The sequence below is a fragment of the Bos indicus x Bos taurus genome, chromosome 15, assembly GCF_003369695.1.
Source record: "Bos indicus x Bos taurus breed Angus x Brahman F1 hybrid chromosome 15, Bos_hybrid_MaternalHap_v2.0, whole genome shotgun sequence".
In the NCBI taxonomy this organism is placed as follows: Eukaryota; Metazoa; Chordata; class Mammalia; order Artiodactyla; family Bovidae; genus Bos; species Bos indicus x Bos taurus.
Window position 1 is genome coordinate 387,174 of NC_040090.1, and position 21,170 is coordinate 408,343.

The 21,170-nt window shown below is 50.0% G+C and overlaps 1 protein-coding gene across 1 annotated transcript in view; it reads right to left on the bottom strand.

The window, feature by feature from the left end:
- Window positions 1–16,675, bottom strand: part of LOC113905972 (beta-galactosidase-1-like protein 2) — a 32,171-nt gene extending 15,496 nt beyond the window's left edge. Inside the window, exons 1-7 of the mRNA XM_027564006.1 lie at window positions 16,288–16,675; window positions 16,004–16,201; window positions 9,693–9,761; window positions 5,574–5,669; window positions 4,122–4,230; window positions 1,065–1,157; window positions 70–151 (exon numbers count right to left, since the gene is read on the bottom strand). Coding sequence (XP_027419807.1) covers window positions 70–151; window positions 1,065–1,157; window positions 4,122–4,230; window positions 5,574–5,669; window positions 9,693–9,761; window positions 16,004–16,201; window positions 16,288–16,385 — 745 coding nt within the window. The 5' untranslated portion in view covers window positions 16,386–16,675. The remainder of the gene's footprint in view (window positions 1–69; window positions 152–1,064; window positions 1,158–4,121; window positions 4,231–5,573; window positions 5,670–9,692; window positions 9,762–16,003; window positions 16,202–16,287) is intronic.
- Between the last annotated feature and the right edge of the window lie 4,495 nt (window positions 16,676–21,170).

The following is a 21,170-nucleotide window of genomic DNA, read 5'->3' on the forward strand; positions in this document are numbered from 1 at the left end:
GGCAACGGAGCCTCAGACAGACCCTCAGACTCAGCGGGCGGGGGAGGCCGGCAAAGCCGCCGTGCATACCGGTCGGTGTGTGCCCCTTCAGGAGTCCCTGGCCCGTGTCCGCCGTCATGAGCATCGTCTTGATCCCTCTGCTCAGCAGTGCCTGTGGGACAGTCGGGAAGATGAACTGTGGTCCACGGCCCTGGGGGGCGCGTCCCAAGGAGAAGGCGAGGGTCGGAGCACCAGAATGAGCTGAGGGGCGGGAAGGAGGCCTCACCACCCCCCACTCCTATTGCTGGTAAGCTGTTCAATGAGAACAGCCAAAAGGGACTTAAATGCAACCATCAGCCAAAAGGGACTTAAATGCAACGGCCTGGAATGGACACCAACCACATTCCAAAGACAAGAATTTTCATAATGGATTAAGGAAAACAAATTCTTCTAATTATATACAGAGTATGTACCTGAAGTCCGTGGATACAGAAAAATCAAAGACGAAAGGGTGGGAAAGCCTGTACTATACGAACACCAACCAAAAAAGATCTGTGATATCCACAGAAGGAAAAATTACTGTGAGTCACTCTGTGCTTACGTCAGAGTCATGCAGGTGTGCAGGCCCCCGTCTGGGGGGAAAGCGTGGAAACACCAGCTGCACTTCCGTCGCCTCATCCAGTGCGGAAGAGCAGCACAACAACAGTGTGCGACTTTGTCTTTTCGCTGCAACCGAGGCATCCTCTGATTTCTCTTTGGTTTTCAAAAACTAAAACTCTGTTCTATTTGGAAGTCAACACTACAAACTCTTTAGAATAAATAACTTTTCTCTGTCCTATATTTTGAAAAAAAAAAGACAAAGGGAAGCCCCCAGCTGGGCACAGCATTGATTCATGAACTTCAAGGGCGCAGATTTACAGAGTACTCACTGTGAGACTTTGACACTTGAAAGTTCTGCATCCGTTGCTAACAAACACTGCATCCCGAACAGTACCTTGCGAGCTTAGCTGCTCAGGATGTTTGCTCCATGAATCAGCAAAGTGAGAAAAGTATGTAAAGACGGAGGAAAATGATGGGGCACTTACGTTTTTAATATACGGCATGTATCTTTTATCCAGATTATAGGAACCGTACTCATTCTCCATCTGCATGGCAATAATGGGACCCTCTTCTTGGAACTGGGGGTCAAGGAGACGAGAGTCTGAGGATGAGTCAGCTGGTGGGGAAAGGCTGGACTGACTTTCTCAATTTGTTGCTGCACACGCACGTTCAGAGTGGCACAGAAAATAACCCGCTCCTAAACTCGGCCCCGGGGCCACGGCGGTGGGGGCAGTCTCCATCACTGTCAGCAGCCACCTCGTGGGGTCAAAGCCTCCAGCACCCTGCCTTCCCCAGTGCCCCCAGGGAGCAGCGCCCGCCGACTCCCCTAGCCCAACACCTTAAGCACAGGCTTAGACCTCCAGCCAGCCTTCCTCCGGGGCACCAGGGGAGCAGGGGTGTGGCCCTCTCCCATGCGGGCACACGTCACCCCCCCTCGGGGACCCGCTCTGCTTCCATCCCTGCACCCCTGTCTTCACTTGCCCGGTCACCGCCACAGGGCCCCATCCTCCCCTCCCGCGTGGTCTCCCTTCGTGGGCAAACGGTGCAGCAGCTCTGCACGCCCCGCGACAGCCCACCACTCGTGACTCTGTCCTCTACTGTGGTCTCGCGGCCGCCCTTTGCATTCCACCCTGACCTTCTCTTTGCTAAATGCATGCAATCCCTTTTCATCCTGGTCTGATTTCTCTCCACCAACAGTCTCTCCTCCTCCGGGAAACCCTCCCTCCTGCAGCACCACTCCTGGATTCTGCACTGGCCAGCCTCCTCGAGCTCCTCTCCCCCTGCTGCCTCTTCCCCAGTCCCAGGATCATGTGGGATCCAGTCCCTTCTGCCCTCTCAGTTACGCCCTCACGCCCAGCCTCCTCCTCCCCCTTCCCCGCCGACCCCCTTCTGCGATGTTCACAGGCTCCGTCAGCCCTGTCTTTGCAACTCTCGCCAGCCTGGCGGTCGTGTTTTCTCCCTGCCCCTCGCACCTGCCATGTCCTACCCTAGTCAGTTTCACTACACTCAGCTCTGCCCTTTGCAATCTGCCCTTGGAGACACGTGGCCGCCAGAAGGTCTCCTCCTGGCACGCAAGACTAAGAAAAAGAGCGTTGCACCCTCAGAATTAGACAACACACCAACAATGAAAGGAAGAAGCCAGATAGCTCCCAGGACCGTGTGCCAGTGGGTGGAAGCGTCTACACACCAATGCCTGTGCTTGTGGCCTGGGAGGACCTGGGCAGGGAGAGCTGAAGTGGGATAGACTCGGCAAGCAGAGCGGAACCAGCTGCACTAGAGATTAGTGGGCAGAAAAGAGCCTAAAAGTTTCCCAAACCTGTGTGCTTCCCAGGGGCTCAGTGGTAAAGAGTCTGCCTACCAGTGCAAGAGACGTGGATTTGATCCCTGGGTTGGGAAGATCCCCTGCAGTAGGAAATGGCAACCCACCCTAATGTTCTTGCCTGGAAGAGCCCATGAATAGAGGCGCCCGGTGGGCTGCGATCCACAGGATTGCAAGAGAGTTGGACATGACTCAGTGACAGAGCAGCACACACAGGAACAAAGCCGCGATACTGGGAGTTGCCCGGCAGCCTATCGGTTAGGATTCCAGGCTTTCCTTACTGTGGCCCAGGTTCTACCCCTTGGTTCCCCTTGGTGGGGAACCAAGACCCCACAAGCTGTGTGGCACAGCAAAAAATAAGTAACAACTTTTTGGGTGGCTTCCCTGGTGGCTCAAAGGGTAAGATCCCCAACTTCTGCGGCTCCGGGTTTTGTGCTCACCAGGCAACCTTCTGATTACTGATTTTGTCTTGCAAGCGCTCCAAGATGGGGAATGTCCTGATCTGGGGTGCCGAGAGTGTGCTAATTTGTGCTAGAACTTTCTTTGATGATGAAAATGTTCTCTGCTCTCACCGTCCAGTGTGGTAGTGACCATCCACAGGTGGCTACCTAGCACTTGAACTGCGTATGGTATGAATAAAGAACTAAATTCTTTATTTAGTTTTAATAGATTTTAACTGAAATAGCCACTGGTGGCCGAGGCTACCACCCTGGCCAGCACAGCTCCAGGGCCGCAAAGGACCGCCCCTGCATCTCCGTCCCCAGCTGCACACGGATGGCCCTGCAGCCACCGGCACCTCGTCTGCTGGTCCCAGGGCACGCTCAGAGTCAGGAGCCAGCTCTGCCCCAAGAAGATCCACACGACCCGAAGCCTTGCTGGCCATTTCCAGGCCTGTCGCTACCCCTACAGTAGCATCCCTTTCCAGGGATTGCTGTGAGGATAAAATACGCTCCGTAAACACCAAATGCATGTGTGCCAAGTCACTTCAGTCGTGTCTGACTCTTTGTGACCCCACGGACTCTAGCCCGCCAGGCTCCTCTATCCATGGGATTCTCCAGGCAAGAAGACTGGAGTGGGTTGCCACTTCCTCCTCCAGGGATCAAATCCAAGTCTTCTATGGCTTCTGCATTGCATGGGGATTCTTTACCACTCATCCACCAGGGAAGCCCAATAGAAAGCTCGATACCTAATAGATATCTTTCGTTCCTTCCCTCTGCTCATTTGCTACCTACTTATACAGCCCTTCATGTAGTTTCCAAACCTTGCAGCAATATGGTGGCATACTATTTCTACTGAAATAATGAATGTGTATGACACCATGGTTTTGTTGCAGAGGGAGAGATATTAAAAAAAAAACAAATTGCAGTTTCTACAAAATCACTGACCTAAGGTCATCTGCATCATCTATCACTTGTGAAAGACTGACACGTAGCTATCTTTAGCAGATAAGTTAAGACATTCTGAGGTCTGTCATTAAAAAGAAGACATAAAAATATACAGAGCGTGGTTCCCAGCATCCTGCCAGGAAACGGCATCCCAGTAAGACAGTAGGTGAGGAACAGGCATAAAAGGAAAAGAAGCATATTTCTTAAATAAGGAACTGGAATTAGCTGCTATACATGCTTCCTGCTTATGAGTGAAAGAAAGTAGGCTGAGCCCTGCCCAGGAAGGCAATTCAGGCAAGTACTTCCCTTGGTCACAGAGATGGGGAATCAGGTTTTACCTGGAATCCTCTAATCTTGGGAATCAGGTCATCAAAATAGCGATTCACTGCTGCTGTGAAGCCCTTGTGAGTTGTTCTCAGCTTCATATGAGAATCTTTGAGTAACCAGCTAGGAGGGAGAAGGTGAGACTCAGCCTTGGGGTGGGAGACAGCAGACAGAGACGTTCACGCATCTGAGGCTGGAGAACATGAACAGCCCAGATTCACATGGCCAGACTGGAGCAGCACACTGAGGTGCTAACCCATCTCTAAGAAAAAGTCGTCTGTGTTCTGTCCCACACATCTCAACACCTCAACGGCCACCTCTTGCCCCGAAACGCAACTGAGGCTTGTAGACGTGGAAGCAACCAGGGCAGAGTTGCTGAGCTGCAGCCCACAGGCCAGGTCAGAGCTGCTGACTGTTCCTGTCAATAAAGTTTTATTGGCACGTGGCCCACCCTTCGCTTACACGTCGTCACAGCTGTGCTCCTGAGGCAGCGGCAGAGAAGAACTTCGCAACAGACACTGTCTGTGCTCCCTGAAAGCTGAAAATATTGATCATCTGGCCTTTAAAAAAAAAAAAAAAGCTCACCAAACCTTAGTCTGGTATGAGATTTTTTATAAAAATGTTTCAGAGTTTTTTAAAAAATGTTTTTAATGGAATATTATTTGGTCATTAAAAAATGAGGAATTGGTTCATGTTAAAGCATGTACAGATTTGACAACATTATGCCAAGGGAGGGGCTTCCCTGGCAGCCCAGTGGTTAGGGCTCTGTGCTGGGCTCAGTCACTAAAATCCCATAAGCTGCATGGCACAGCAGGAAAAAAAAACTTATGCCAAGAGAAAGAAACCAGGCACAAAGGGTCACATAGGGTATAATTCCATTTATATGAAGTGTGTAGACTAGGCAAATCCACAGAAACTGAGAGGAAAGTAACGGGTGCCAGGGGCTGGGGGTGAGCAGGATGGGGGTGACCGGGCAAGGGCTTTCTCTCTGAGTGGCAAAAAGCGTTCAGGAACAAGATAGTGGTGACATTTTAACACACTCGACTGCCACAAAATTGCATAGTTTTAAATGGTAAATTTCATATAATGTACATTGTACTACCATTTAAAAATGATAAGAAAAAAGACCCTCTTTGAAAAGAAATAATCAATCCAATTTTGTGCTATTATTAGTATCATCACAAAAGTTAGAACTTATAAAGATACTGATTACATGACATCGATTAGCCAGTAGCTTTCATTAAGGAAAAGAAGGATTCTACCTCTGCACCACAAGGATGAGGTGGAGATTTATAAAAAAACAAACACTGTACCATTCTCAGTATTCTAAAGTGCATTTTCTAGGTCCTGAAGCGGGGAAGGGGCGGGAGGTGTGGACCTAGGAAATCTAGAAAACCTAGGAAACTGAGCAAAACCCTCTGCTCCGACTTGCTGGCGAATAGGCTTGGGGCGCGACCATGGCTCACCTGGGCAAGCCTCCGAGGTCCAAGTCGCTCCCGATGTAGGGGCCGACACACAGGATGACCCACAGATCCACCTCTGACGCCAAGGATATGAAAGCGCTGAGGAGGGGAGCAACAGCAGCAGTCACCGAGAGCGGAGCCTGGAACCGCCGCCCTGCGTCTCCCCGAGGCCTCTTCTCCTGCGGTTAGGACAGGTGGAACCAACTCCCAGCCTGCTCACAGAAGTCCCTGCCGGAGACAGAACCCTGGGACGGGGCCTTCTTCCACACAAAGGCCTCAGTCCAGAGGCCCCAAGGGCAGCTCACAGGAATCCCAGCCAGAGGCTGGCTGCCCCCTGGACCAGCGCTGAGCCTCCTGTCCCCACGAGGGCACCACCAGGACCCTCCCTCACGAACCACGCTGGCTCCTCCTTCCTTATCTCCCACTTTCAGCCTGCCTCTAATCAGGTTTATTCCTTGCAGTTAATATTTCTGAATGTGAGATTCCTCTTAGTTTTCACCGCTACCACCCTGCATAAAGAACTCGCATCCACCTGAGTTATTCCAACGGCTTCCTCCCTCCCTCCTTCTCGCCTCTCTTCCGATGCCGCTCCAGGCACTGTCGGCAGAATAGAATCATCCATGACAAACACTGGAGTAATGTGTACCGAGTATCAGCATCAGCACTCAATACACTCAGCTCTGCAAATGTATTAATTTCTTTGTCAACTCTATCACATAGGTATCAATATCACCTCCATTTTACAGATAAGAAAATGGGCACTTAAGGAGTCAGAGGTCACATTCTTGGGAAACTGAAGAGTTAAAAGACAATCCGCCTCCAGAAAAGAAACCTTAACTATGTTATTCTGCCTCTTAAAAATACCACCAGCATGCAAACATGAGCTTCCTGAATTTCCCGACGTAAAATTCTCCCAGTGACTTACTTCATAGCCCCTTCGGAACAGATTTCAAATTTTGCAGCACAGCACACAAAACGGGCCAAGATAAGCTTGACTATCTCCCCAGCTCTACTTTCTGACGTTTCCTCGACTCAGAACCAGCAGGAGGGTCAGATGGCGTTACTGCCGTTCCAGGAAAATATGAAGTTAGTCCCAGGGCCCGCTCCTTTTCTCCCTGGCACGTGCTCACCTACGCATCCTGCGCCTTGCATTGAGCCGGGCTGATCCCAAGCCACCAGGACAGAAGCAGAAGCGAGTGGTCCTGCTGCCAGAACCCCTCTCCGCCTGCTTCCCGCTGCGGGCGCGGTGTGGGCGGGCTCAGTGTGGGCAGGCGCGGTGGCTTGAAAGCTAGGTGCTGGCGACGCTTAAGCTAGGAAAGGGAAAGACCCAGAAGCCCTGGTTCTCTCTTGGAAGAGCAAGGCACACTCACTGTGAATATCTATTTTAAACCTTCCCTAATGAGAACAGATCTTTATTGACAGATGACGTCGGGGTTCCCTCGCTGCAGCACGAACGTCAGTCTAACTCATGTCACGTCCTCCCACACCTCTGACTGCTCCGATTGTGGCCTTGCTGCACCTTATGCCTGAAATCACGCCTGACCCTCTAACAAACTCCTGCTCAGGGTCCTAATGTACTGGAGCTATCCCTCTGCTGTTACCCGCTCTGGGCTATTCCCCTAGTTTGGGTTACGAGTCCTCAGCTGCTATTTGCCTCCCTCTAATGTCTGAGGAGGCCTTACAAATAGCTATGAAAAGAAAAGAAGCGAAAATCAAAGGAGAAAAGGAAAGATATAAGCATCTGAATGCAGAGTTCCAAAGAATAGCAAGGAGAGATAAGAAAGCCTTCCTCAGCGATCAATGCAAAGAAATAGAGGGAAACAACAGAATGAGAAAGACGAGAGATCTCTTCAAGAAAATTAGAGATTCCAAGGGAACATTTCATGCAAAGATGGGCTCGATAAAGGTCAGAAATGGTATGGACCTAACAGAAGCAGAAGATATTAAGAAGAGGTGGTAAGAATACCCAGAAGAACTGTACAAAAAAGAGCTTCATGACCCAGATAATCACGATGGTGTGATCACTCACCTAGAGCCAGACATCCTGGAATGTGAAGTCAAGTGGGCCTTACAAAGCATCACTACGAACAAAGCTAGTGGAGATGATAGAACTCCAGTTGAGCTATTTCAAATCCTAAAAGATGATGCTGTGAAAGTGCTGCACTCAATATGCCAGCAAGTTTGGAAAACTCAGCAGTGCCCACAGAACTGGAAAAGGTCAGTTTCATTCCAATCCTAAAGAAAGGCAATCCCAAAGAATGCTCAAACTACCACACAATTACACTCATCTCACACGCTAGTAAAGTAATGCTTAAAATTCTCCAAGCCAGGCTTCAGCAATACGTGAACCATGAACTTCCAGATGTTCAAGCTGGTTTTAGAAAAGGCAGAGGATATTTGGCAAAACTAATACAATTATGTAAAGTTTAAAAATAAAATAAAATTAAAAAATAAATAAATAAATAAATAAATAATGAAAAAAATAATAAAAAGAAATTCCATTAAAAAAAAAAAAGAAAAGGCAGAGGAACCATAGATCAAATTGCCAACATCCACTGGATCATCAAAAAAGCAAGAGAGTTCCAGAAAAACAGCTATTTCTGCTTTCTTGACTATGCCAAAGCCTTTGACTGTGTGGATCACAATAAACTGTGGAAAATTCTGAGACAGATGGGAATACCAGACCACCTGACTTACCTCTTGAGAAACCTATATTCAGGTCAGGAAGCAGCAGTTAGAACTGGACATGGAACAACAGACTGGTTCCAAATAGGAAAAGGAGTACGTCAAGGCTGTATATTGTCACCCTGCTTATTTAACTTATATGCAGAGTACATCATGAGAAACGCTGGACTGGAAGAAACACAAGCAGGAATCAAGATTGCTGGGAGAAATATCAATAACCTCAGATTTGCAGATGACACCACCCTTATGGCAGAAAGTGAAGAGGAACTAAAAAGCCTCTTGATGAAAGTGAAAGAGGAGAGTGAAAAAGTTGGCTTAAAGCTCAACATTCAGAAAACTAAGATCATGGCATCTGGTCCCATCACTTCATGGGAAATAGATGGAGAAACAGTGGACATAGTGTCAGACTTAATTTTTCTGGGCTCCAAAATCACTGCAGATGGTGACTGAAGCCATGAAATTAAAAGACGCTTACTCCTTGGAAGAAAAGTTGTGACCAACCTAGATAGCATATTCAAAAGCAGAGACATTACTTTGCCAACAAAGGTCTGTCTGGTCAAGGCTATGGTTTTTCCAGTGGTCATGTATGGATGTGAGAGTTGGACTATAAAGAAAGCTAAGTGCTGAAGAGCTGATGCTTGTGAACTGTGCTGTTGGAGAAGACTCTTGAGAGTCCCTTGGACTGCAAGGAGATCCCACCAGTCCATCCTAAAGGACATCAGTCCTGGGTGTTCATTGGAAGGACTGATGCTAAAGCTGAAACTCCAATACTTTGGCCACTTCATGAGAAGAGTTGACTCATTGGAAAAGACTCTGATGCTGGGAGGGATTGGGGGCAGGAGAAGGGGATGACAGAGGATGAGATGGCAGGATGGCATCACTGACTCAATGGACGTGAGTCTGAGTGAACTCCGGGAGTTGGTGATGGACAGGGAGGCCTGGCGTGCTGCGATTCATGGGGTCGCAAAGAGTCGGACACGACTGAGGACTGAACTGAAGTGCCTGACAGACAGTCTTATTCCATAGCACAGCACATAGTCTGTGTGTCTCCAGCATCAAAGACAGTTATGAACACAGCGGGCGGGAGATACGTAGTTTTGAACAATTACTCTTACTGTCTTACGTCTCACAACTCCTACAAACTATAGTTCAGAAATTTCCTCTTGTAAGTGGAACAGCGGGGTCCCCACGGTAGATTAGAGCTGCAGGGATGCTCTGCGAGCCACACGTGGGTGAAATGCACAGCAGCACTGAGGTCTGGGCTCCACCCATGACGACAGCCTCCCTGCTCAAGGGGCTGCCACTGGGGGATGGAATTATCAGGGCTTCCGGGGGATCCTCAAAGGGAAAGCAAGGTGACTCCTGCTTCATCTGACCCTACAGAGTCAAACTCCTGTCTCTGAGCCAGAGAAACAGCAACTTAAAGAGGAAACATACATCAAATCCAGGTTTCCACTATAGTGAAACTGGCCTCTTCTTGGTTCATGAAGGTTCCAAGGAACATGCCTGAAACAGAAAAAAAAGAGAAATGTAAAAACTTTGTATTTTACTATTATATAATATTAGATTATACAATATTATTTAAATGAATACAAGATGAAATCCAGCAACCAATAGTATAGCATTCACAATACCCAGTATATCCATTTAAAGTTTACTAGGTGTGCCAAACTCACTCTCCAAAACAAACAAACAAAGGAATCCAGAAAAAAAAACTGAGCAACAGACATAAAGCCAGAAACGACATATAGGTTGAAACTGGCAAAAAAAAATATTAAAAAGGTATAACAAACATATACCATATCTTTCATAAGTAAATAAAAGCATGACCATAATGAAGAAAATGGAAGATATAAAAAGGATTCCAAAGAACTTCTAAATTTTAAAAAATATAATATCTGAAATCAAAAATACTCTAGATGCAATGAAGAGCAGGAAATGAAAAATATACCACTAATACTAACAACAGAACAGAAATAGGAATAGAATCCCAGGATGTTTTAAGATAGAGCAAAAGAAATTACCCAAACTGGAAAACAGGAAAAAACACTAAGTGTTAAAATGAACAAAGCATCAGTAATATGTGGGATCTTATCAAGAAGTCCAAGTCCCAGGGGGAAAAGGGGGATAAAATTATTGGAAGAAATAGGAAGTTTTACCAAATTTTGGTAAATTGATGGAAACTATAAACCTACAGTCCCAAGAACTCCAATGAACCACAAGTTGGAGGGCAGGGGGATCGACACCGTAATGCATCAGAAGCAAATAGCTAAAAAGCAATGACAAAGAAAAAGTCTTAAAAGCAACCAGAGAGAGGAAAACAAGAAATTACACAAATAATTATTTAAAAAATATAAGAACTACAGAAGACTTGTCATCAGATAATGTGTAAGTCAGAAGATAACAAAGAAACATATTTAAAGTGCTGAAAATGAAGCACCAAACAACAAAAAAATCAGTCTAAAGTGCTTTACCCAGTGACATTATCCCTCAGAATTTAAGATGAAAGAGAAATATTCCTCAAAGAAATGAAATCTAAGATAATTCATGATCAGCTGACTTGGGGAAGTCTCTCAGCAGAAAGAAATGACACCCGGTGGGAACAGTCTTCTGCACCAAGGAATGAAGAGCATCAACAAGAGGTGAACGGACGCGTAAAATGAAGAAGACACTTTTGTCACCTTAAATTTACCTCAAATATAAACAGATGTTCAAACCAGGAAAAGAATGTATCACGAATTTCATAGTTTAAAACAGTAAGACACGTGACACGGCCCGGCACAAAGGGGAGATGTAGATATATGAGGGTAAGATTCTGTGGGACCGGCGCGTTATTGTTAGAAAAGAGGACAAGTTAGAATTTAGGTAAAGAACTTTCTATAAGAACTTAGGGAACAAATCCAAGATCCTTAAAAAAATGATTCAATATCCCACTTTTAACAGTGGACACATCATCCAGACAGAAAATCAATACGGAAAACTGGACCCGAACTACACGTGAGACCATGTGGTTTTTGATGGAATTACACACAGTGATGGGGATGATAAAATATGGTGGATCATGGAGGAATCTCACAAACAAGATCTTGAGCAGAAGATCAGACACAAGAGTCAAGGCTGTACGACTCCAGGTGCATAAAGTTCAAAAGAGGCCAAAGTGATGCATGTGTTGTAACACAAGCTCCGCCCCTCCTCTGCTGGGTGGCCCTGGCTGCAGGCGATGGGAAAGCTTCTGAGGCCTGACATGGCCAGGCTATAGGAGCGTGTTCATGCGACTGAGCTCATGGAGCGCAGCGCTTATGCATTGGACACAAGCCGAACTTCAAGAAAATGCGACTGTGAAAGTGAAGACGGCAATGAAGTCAGGCTTCAGCAGTACGTGGACCGTGAACTTCCAGATGTTCAAGCTGGATTTAGAAATGGCAGAGGAACCAGAGACCAAATTGCCAACATGTGCTGGATAATCAAAACAGCAAGAGACTTCCAGAAACACATCTACTGCTTTATTGACTCCGCCACAGCCTTTGACTGTATGGATCACAACAAACTGTGGAAAATTCTTCCAGGAGGAGGCAGGAGGAGAAGGGGACAACAGAGGACGAGATGGTTGGATGGCATCACTGACTCGATGGACATGAGTTTGGGTGAACTCTGGGAGTTGGTGATGGACACGGAGACCTGGCGTGCTGCAGTTCATGGGGTCGCAGAGTTGGACAGGACTGAGTGATTGAACTGAACATTACCAGTGAGGGTGTGCTAGGTAACATTCTTCACCCTGTGCCCCCCCACCCCAACAGCACTTGACTGCTGAGCTTGCATTCAGGGCTCACCACCCCTCCCCCAACACCTGCTATCTCTCGGGCTGGAATCTCACCATTCTAGCTCTGGGGCTCCAGTTCGCCAACTGCAGATCCTGGGATTTCTCATTGCACACCCACACACACCGCCCACACCCGCCCTCCACCTGCTGGCCCTGCTTCTCTGAGAAGGCTCCTAACACAGCTGATGACATTCATTCAGAGCAGATGGCCAGGGCTGAAGCTGGCTGCCGGAGCCAGGGTTGGTAGCAGCACTCTCTGTAAGTGATGGCTCACCGGAGGCTCTGTATTGATGAGCTTGAGAGTCAAAACCTGCAGAAGCCCCAGGGTTCTCACTGTGAAGGTCTAAGACAAATCCCTCTCACTTCCCACGGGGTTAGGGGAGAGTGGGTATTTTAAAGCATGTCCAGGCTCTTCTGTCCTTGACAAATGCCCGCCCTCAGCCGAGAGTACCGTTGCCAGAGCTGCAGGGGACGTTCCCGAGACGACCACCAGGAGGAAGAGGAGCACGCAGAGCCGGCCTTGCGCGGTCAGCTCAGGGCAGAGACCCACCGAGGCCGACGGCACTCGGCCTCCGCCCTCCCCTCGCAGCGCGTCTACAGGCTCCCAGACAGAAGGGGTTACAGCCAGAGGCACTCTAGGATTCAGGCCCTGCTTAGGGGGAATCTCCAGGGAAAGCCAAAGGTGGCGGGGAAACAGCAGCAAGGACGCAAGAGGACTTCTGCTGAAACCAGTTACAGAGCAGCCCCGCGCGCCAGACCGACGTAACAGCTCACACTCAGGCCTGCTGCGCCAGGCCCTCTCGCCCGCGCCAGCGTGCCTGGCTTTCGACAGAAAGCTGTAAGACAGACAGAAACAAAGAGCACCGCTAAGGAGGCAAAGCAGATGAGAACCAGGCTTCGACATGGGAGACACCGTGGAATTACCAGACCGGGAACTTAAAGCAACTCTGCCTCAGGTGCTAAAGGAAGGAGTGGACAGCGGGCAAGGTGGGCAACATGAGCAGAGACGGAAACGGAGAATAAGAAGGAAGCAGTGGCACACAAGGGCTGGCGCCCGGACGGGCTCAGCTGCCACAGGCCACGGGAAGAAGGCGCGAGCCCGAGACAGGGCAGGAACACCCTGAAACGGAGCTGCAAAGAGCAAAGAACACGGGAGGAAGGACGAGAGTATCCGAGTCCTGTGGGACAGCACCGGTGTGACAGAAGCACCAGAGGAGCTTCAAGGGAGAAAGGAAAGAAGAAACAGTCTAAGAAGTAACATTCCAACAACTTCCCAAGGGAAGCTGCTGCTGCTAAGTCCCTTCAGTCATGTCCGACTCTGCGCAACCCCAGAGATGGCAGCCCACCAGGCTCCCCGGTCCCTGGGATTCTCCAGGCAGGAACACTGGAGTGGGTTGCCATTTCCTTCTCCAATGCATGAAAGTGAAAAGTGAACGTGAAGTCGCTCAGTCGTCTCTGACTCTTAGCGACCCCACAGAAGGGCAGTTGTCAAACCACAGATCCAGGAAGCTTGGCGAACACAAAGCAGGGCAAACACATTTAGAGACCTGTATGAAAGGGCATCACAAACCACAAGCGCTGTGCTGGTACGAGAAGGAGTGGTTGTCAGTGTGTGTCGCACAGAGTGGAGAAAGTCAAGAGAGAAAAATCAATATGGTCTATTAACACACACATATGGAATCTAGAAAACTGACATTGCGGGGCAGGAACAGAGACACAGATGGTAGAAGGGCCTCGTGGGCACAGGCTGCGTGGGGGGAGGAGAGGCTGGGACGGACTGAGAGGCTGGGACTGACACACTACAGTGAAGAAAGTGAGACTGTTAGTCGCTCAGTCGTGACCCCGTGGACTGTAGCCCGCCAGGCTCCTCCGTCCATGGAATTCTCTAGGTGAGAATACTGGAGGAGGTTGCCATTCCCTTCTCCAGGGGATCTTCCTGACCCAAGGATGGAACCCAGGTCTCCCACATTGCAGGGAGATACTTTACCATCCGAGCCACAAGAAAAACCCCAACATATACATGACTATGTGTTAAACAGACAGCTAGTGGGAAGCTGCGGTATAGCACAGGGAGCTCAGCTTGGGGCTCTGTGATGACCGAGAGGCTGAGATGGAGGGTGGGAGGGAGGCTCAGGAGGGAGGAATAAGTGTATACGTATAGCTGATTCACGCTGCTGTACAGCAGAAACTGACACAACATCGTAAAGCGAATATACTCTAATAAAAAAAAGGGGGAGGGAGGAAGAGGGATGAACTGGGACTTTGGGGTTAGTAGATGCAAACTATCACATTTAGAATAGATAAAAATAAGGTCGTGCTCTATAGCACAGGGCTACCCTGGTAGCTCAGTTGGTCAAGAATCTGCCTGCGATGCAGGAGACCCCAGTTTGTTTCCCGGGTCGGGAAGATCCCCTGGAGAAGGGAAAGGCTACCCACTCCAGTGTTCTTAGGCTTCCTTTGTGGCTCAGCTGGTAAAGAATCTGCCTGCAATGTGGGAGACCTGGGTTTGATCCCTGGGTTGGGAAGATCCCCTGGAGAATGGACAGGCTGCCTGCTCCAGGATTCTGGCCTGGAGAATTCCACGGACAGTCCATGGGGTCACAAAGGGTCGGACGTGACTGAGTGACTATAGCACAGGGAACTTTACCCAATCTCCTAGGATAAACCATAATGAAAATGATTTTAAAATTTATGTATGTGTATAACTGAGTCAGTTTGCTGTAGAGTAGCAATTAGCACAACCTTGGTGGTTTAGATAAAAAAGAATCTACCTGCGATATGGGACACCTGGGTTGAATCCCTGGGTGGGGAAGAGCGCCTGGAAAACGGAAATGGCAACCCACTCCAGTATTCTTGCCTGGAGAATCCCATGGACAGAGCATCCTGGCAGGTTACAGTCCATGGGGTTGCAGAGAGTCGGACATGACTGAACGACTAACACTTTCCACAAAAACTTTTGTAGATCAACCATACTTCAATTTAAAAACTGTATATATATATATATGTAAAGACAGTGCAATCTTTTCTACAAAATGCAAGCACTGTGCTGCTGCTTTATTCTGAGATAATGTTCTGCTTTGAGTGACTCAGAGCGTCTTATAGTTTATGAAACAATGGTGATAATTTTTATATTTCTAAACAAGGACACTAAAACAGACAAAACTTGGCGGTCTTATTTCAACCACAAACGTTTTACGATTTTACCAGCTCGTGACACTTTCACTGGCCGTGGCACTGATCGCGGTAGGATATCATTTTCAGGTCTGTAGCACAGTGGTTCCCTGTTTTACAGAATGTAACAGTGCGTGAAGTTTCAGTGTCTGAATCACGCTGTACAAAAGCGCCAGCACAATGAGGAAACAAAGAAGGAAAGTGATGTGTAAAAGGTTTTATGACAATTTGGGGGAAAATGCTTTGAAACCTCATTCCCCATCATTTGCCAAATTAAAATCCAAATATTTAAAATACAGGTTTGTTTGTTTTTTTTTCCTAACCTCACACTTTAAAAATCAAGTCACTGAAAAGGACACAAATGGAGCTCTCCAAACAGTAACGGAGGGCGCTTTCTAAGCTTGGAAGGTGGAAAAGAAGTCTGCCATGTTTGTTCTTTCTTCGCTTCAGTGAACACAGTGAGGACAATCCCAGCATTCTCCAGGCCTGATTCTCAGTGAGATGGGATTTCCCTGGCACTCATCACTGGCCCGACTCTGCCCACACGGCAGCTCTCCAAGGAGGGTGGGGCCCGCTGCCTAGACCCCCGGGACCGAGGGGACGCTGGGCTGCAGCCGCCCGGGAGGAGACCGCGGCGTGCAGGCCGGAGCAAGCCTGCTGAGACGCACGGCGCAGGAGCGGGCTCCACTCAGGCGGGGCCGGGAGCCCGCGACGCCCAGCGGAGGCCGGTGCAAGGGCCGCGGCAGCCCGCACTCACGTGGTGACGGTGTTGAAGCCGCAGGCCTTCAGCTTCAGGAGGCTGTCCTTCCAGTAGTCCCGGGGCACGCGGAAGTAGTGGATGGTGCCCGACAGGATGAGGAAAGGCATGTTCCCCAGTGTGAAGTTGGAGCCCCTCACCTGCAGACCCACAAGCCGCTCACTGACGTGTGAGGGCCTCAGGAGAGCCTCGACCACGCTGCAGGGACACAGGAGGCGTGTGACTCCCACAGAGGCGGGCCCGTCGCGAGGGTCTCTCCTCCAGGGCCCTGCCCTCAGACCCACCTCTCTGGGAGGCCTTCTTGCAACGCGGACGTTACCAGGAACCTGGAAGTCAGGCTCAGGAGGCCCGCCAACCTCACCAGGAACAAGAAGGCCTGCATCCTAGACAGACCGGAGGGGCAGAGGTCAGGGCCCGGGGCCGGGAAGGAGTGGCTGCCGGGAGAGGCCAGGCCTTGGAGGCCAGGGGGCTGGGGGCGGGCAGGCCTGCAAAGCTATCCTGGGTTCCAGACACTCCAAGGCCAGGTCTCCTGCTGGGAGGGAGGTGGGCTGCACAGACAGGCTCCTGCTGAACCATGGGGTCTTCAGACACCCCTGACTTTTTAGAGATGACCAAGCCTCAAGGAAGCTTTATAAACAAAATCATCTTGGGTAATTTGCCAGAGACATTTTCCGGCTGACTGACTCTCAGGGCTCAGTGTCCAGCTGAGAACACTGGCTGACCGGGCCTCTGGGCCCCAGTCATCTCCGCCCATCGCCCCCAACCCCTCCCCCACACCGCGGCCCATGACTTTCTTCAGGGAACAGGAGCCGCCGTGGGGGCCCACCTAGCAATGAGGGGTGTCCCTGGGGACCTGACAGGGGGGTGTCAGGGAGGTCATGGGGAAGGTGGACCCAGCTCCAAGTGACAGGCCCCAGACTCACAGTGCAGATGACCCCCACCCTAGACCCGCTCCCCCAACAGGCCGTCCCAGGGCAGCGCATAAGGAGAGGGACCCAAAACCGCCAGGACCCCGCCCTGGGCCTCCTCTGGAGCTCCCTGTAGACCAATGGCCCACTGAGGCCGCTCTCAGGACCCAAGTGGTGCCCAACCCACTGTGGACTCTGGGCAGCCTGCACCCACCCATCTCCCTCTGAGACCCGCCCCCACTGCCAGAACCCCTGCCCCTTCCTGCACCCCTCCCCTTCCTGCACCTGTCTCCCCTGTCTGCACCCCTCCCCCTCCCGCACCTGTCTCCCCTCCTGCACCCCTCCCCCTCCTGCACCTGTCTCCCCCTCCTGCACCTGTCTCCCCTCCTGCACCCCTCCCCCTCCTGCACCTGTCTCCCCTCCTGCACCCCTCCCCCTCCTGCACCTGTCTCCCCCTCCTGCACCTGTCTCCCCTCCTGCACCCCTCCCCCTCCTGCACCTGTCTCTCCTGTCTGCACCCGTCCCCCTCCCGCACCTGTCTCCCCTCGTGCACCCCTCCCCCTCCTGCACCCCTCCCCCTCCTGCACCTGTCTCCCCTCCTGCACCCCTCCCCCTCCTGCACCTGTTTCCCCTCCTGCACCTGTCTCCCCCTCCTACACCTGTTTCCCCTCCTGCACCCCTCCCCCTCCTGCACCTGTTTCCCCTCCTGCACCCCTCCCCCTCCCGCACCTGTCTCCCCTCCTGCACCCCTCCCCCTCCTGCACCTGTCTCCCCCTCCAGCACCTGTCTCCCCTCCTGCACCCCTCCCCCTCCTGCACCTGTCTCCCCTCCTGCACCCCTCCCCCTCCTGCACCTGTCTCCCCCTCCTGTACCTGTCTCCCCTCCTGCACCTGTCTCCCCCTCCTGCACCTGTCTCCCCTCCTGCACCCCTCCCCCTCCTGCACCTGTCTCTCCTGTCTGCACCCCTCCCCCTCCCGCACCCCTCCTGCATCTGTCTCCCCTCTCCTGCACCCTCTCCTCCGTCTGCACCATTCCCCCAGGACCCCGCGCAGTAGCAGCCATCCCCTTGGCACGGTCGTCTCACATCCCTGCCCGAGGCTCTGAGAGCAGGATGGTCCTTTCCTGGACTTCGGGTCCAGCTGGAGCGCCTCTCAGGCCCGGCGACATCCCCGGGGCAGGTCAGGCTCTTGCCAGACCGACCCTGAAACTGCCAAGTCCCAGGCCGCGCCAGCGAACCTGAAGCCCAGAGCTCTTCTGGCTCCAGACCAGCCGGACCGGCAAGGCGGACGCCAAAGTGGAGTCGGGAGTGGGGCCAGCGGGGCGGGGCGAGGCCGTGGGGGTGGGGCTGAGGCCTCACTTGGGCGGACACGCCCCTCCCCCCGCGGGGCCACCGGCTTGGCTACAGCCCTCCAGGCTGGTCTGTGCAAATCCGGATTCAGGCTCTGAGAGCAGCTTTGTTATTCAGTCGCTCAGCGTGCCCCTGCCGACTCTTTGGGACCCCATGGACTGCAGCACGCCAGGCCTCCCTGTCCATCACCAACTCCCGGAGCTCACTCAAACTCATGTCCATCGAGTCGGTGATGCCATCCAACCATCTCATCCTGTGTCGTCCCCGTCTCTCCTGCCCTCAATCTTTCCCAGCGTCAGGGTCTTTTCAAATGAGTCAGCTCTTCGCATCAGGTGGCCAAAGTATTGAAGTTTCAGCTTCAGCATCAGTCCTTCCAATGAATATTCAGGACTGATTTCCTTTAGGACGGACTGGTTGGATCTCCTTGCAGTCCAAGGGACTCTCAAGAGTCTTCTCCAACACCACAGTTCAAAAGCATCAATTCTTCGGAGCTCAGCTTTCTTTATAGTCCAACTCTCACATCCATACATGACTACTGGAAAAACCATACATCGCTTTCTCTAGATGGACCTTTGTTGGCAAAGTGATGTCTCTGCTTTTTAAAATGTTGTCTAGGTTGGTCATAGCTTTTTTTCCAAGGAGGAAGCATCTTTTAATTTCATGGCTGCAGTCACCATCTGCAGTGATTTTGGAGTCCAAGAAAATAAACTCATGTTTTCATTTTCCCCCCATCTATTTGCCATGAACTGGTGGGACCAGATGCCATGATCTTAGTTTTCTGAATGTTGAGTTTTAAGCCAGCTTTTTCATTCTCCTCTTTCACTTCCATCAAGAGGTATTGGGGGCCAGAGTGAGGCACTCAGCCCGTGGCAAATTAATATCCTATTAATTTTAATTATACCTTCAGGGGATTAATAGACGATCTTCCTGTTTGCTTTAACTTCCCCAATAATCCAAGGAGTTTTATTACACCCACTAAAGAAGGGTGCATTGGGGCCTCTACAAAAACAATTATAACAGATTCCTCAAAAATAGATTCCCAGTCTTTACGTCATCGGGTAGTTTGGGTATTAGTGGCCCGCTTGCCCAGGATCCATGACCCTTATGTGACCCTGCGCTTTACACCCCCTCCCGGTTATCCAAAGTGTTATAAGGTTGCTCCTTCAGATGAAGTGTGGAAGACCATAGATGGCTGTACTGGGTATCCGACTTGGACAACTTGTACTTATAGTTCAAGGATTGATTATAGGATACAAGGCGGTGGGAATTATACTATTCAGGACTGGAGCAACCCGAATCCAGGTGAGGATCCATTGATCAAGATAACATTTAAAGGCAGATTTGAGAATTGGAATAGGATTCCTCTTCCTTGGCCTACACAAGCCAGTAGATGGCATATTAACCAATTTGTTCCTCCTATGCTGTCGTATACAGCTAAAAGCAAAACCTATTGGCAGCCTGAGATTTGGAGAGCCCTTGCTGCTACTGCCCCCGTTTCTTTATCTCGCCCAGATAACGATTCCACTTATTCTGTTTTAGCTTGTTTACCCTCGCCTTATGTTTTCCTTTTTACTAATGACTCCAACAAACTTAATGTACGCATGAATTATTCAGGTGGACCTAACGTGGTAACTTGTGAACAATGTATGCTTTCATCCTGTTTGACCCCTCAATATAATGTTTGCTCTTTTGTGGTGTTGCGATGCCCACCCTATCTCATGATACCCGTGACGATGACCTCCCACTGATATGACAATTACGGTCTCCCTGTGTTACAACAACTACAGGATTTAACACGACTGCGACGGTTTGTGGGGTTACTTATTTTAGGAACAGCAGCTTTAATAGCAGCAATTAGTTCTGTTACTGCGGCAGCAATATCATTGACTCAACAAGTGCATACTGCCCAATATGTTGATACCATGTCTAAAAATGTTTCTTTAACTCTAGCAACTCAGGAAGCTATAGATAGGAAATTAGAGATGAGAGTAGACGCCTTAGAAGAGTCAATTATGCATATTGGGACTGAGTTACAGGCTTTAAAGGTGAAGATGGCTTTGACATGCCACGCTGATTACAGGTAGATATGCCTGACATCTTTGAAGGTAAACGAGACAGATTTTGAACGGGAAAAGATTAAAAATCATATCTCAGGTGTTTGGAATAGTTCTGATATTGGCCTGGACTTAGGGAAACTTCATAATCAAATACAGACCTTGGAACACTTTCGACTGGATTTTACCGCCGCTGGAGCAGCTAATGACTTTTTTCATACCTTCTCTAACTTTATTTCTGGAAAAAATATTCTGTCTAATATCCCTAGTTACGCTGTCGTTGGTGCTCTAATCCTACTTCTCATAATCATTCTTCCTTGTATTGTCAGGATTCTTCGGCAGAGCATTCAGAAGCTCACGACTGAGCTGCATCTGGCTGTTTTAAGAAATAAAAACAGGGAAGATGTTGGGGGCCAGAGTGAGGCACTCGGCCCGTGGCAAAAGTCATGAGGAAGGAGGCTCGACATACGCAAAGGCGGGATCGAGCCTCAGGAGTCCCCCTGGAAATCCTCGAGCATCTACCCCCATAACCAGAGCCTGCCTACTTCACTACTTTGTGCTCACCTACACCTCTGACTTTACGGGGGGCTGTCCCCCACCACCTCTTTCGGAGAAGGAATTAACTTAGAGCTCCAGTTAATAAAAACTCCTGGGCAGGACAAGAGTGTTTTAACCTACAAACTCCTCTGAAGGTTCTCTAGCCTGCCTGACAGGCTCGTCCGGCCACATGTGATTGCTCACAGCCTCCCAACCATGAGAGGCACGAGATGCTTTAAACCTTCTAAAAACAGGTTCCTTAGAAAAGTTAGAAAACCATTAGTATAAGTATAGTGGGCTGATTAGAAATTGTATTGGTG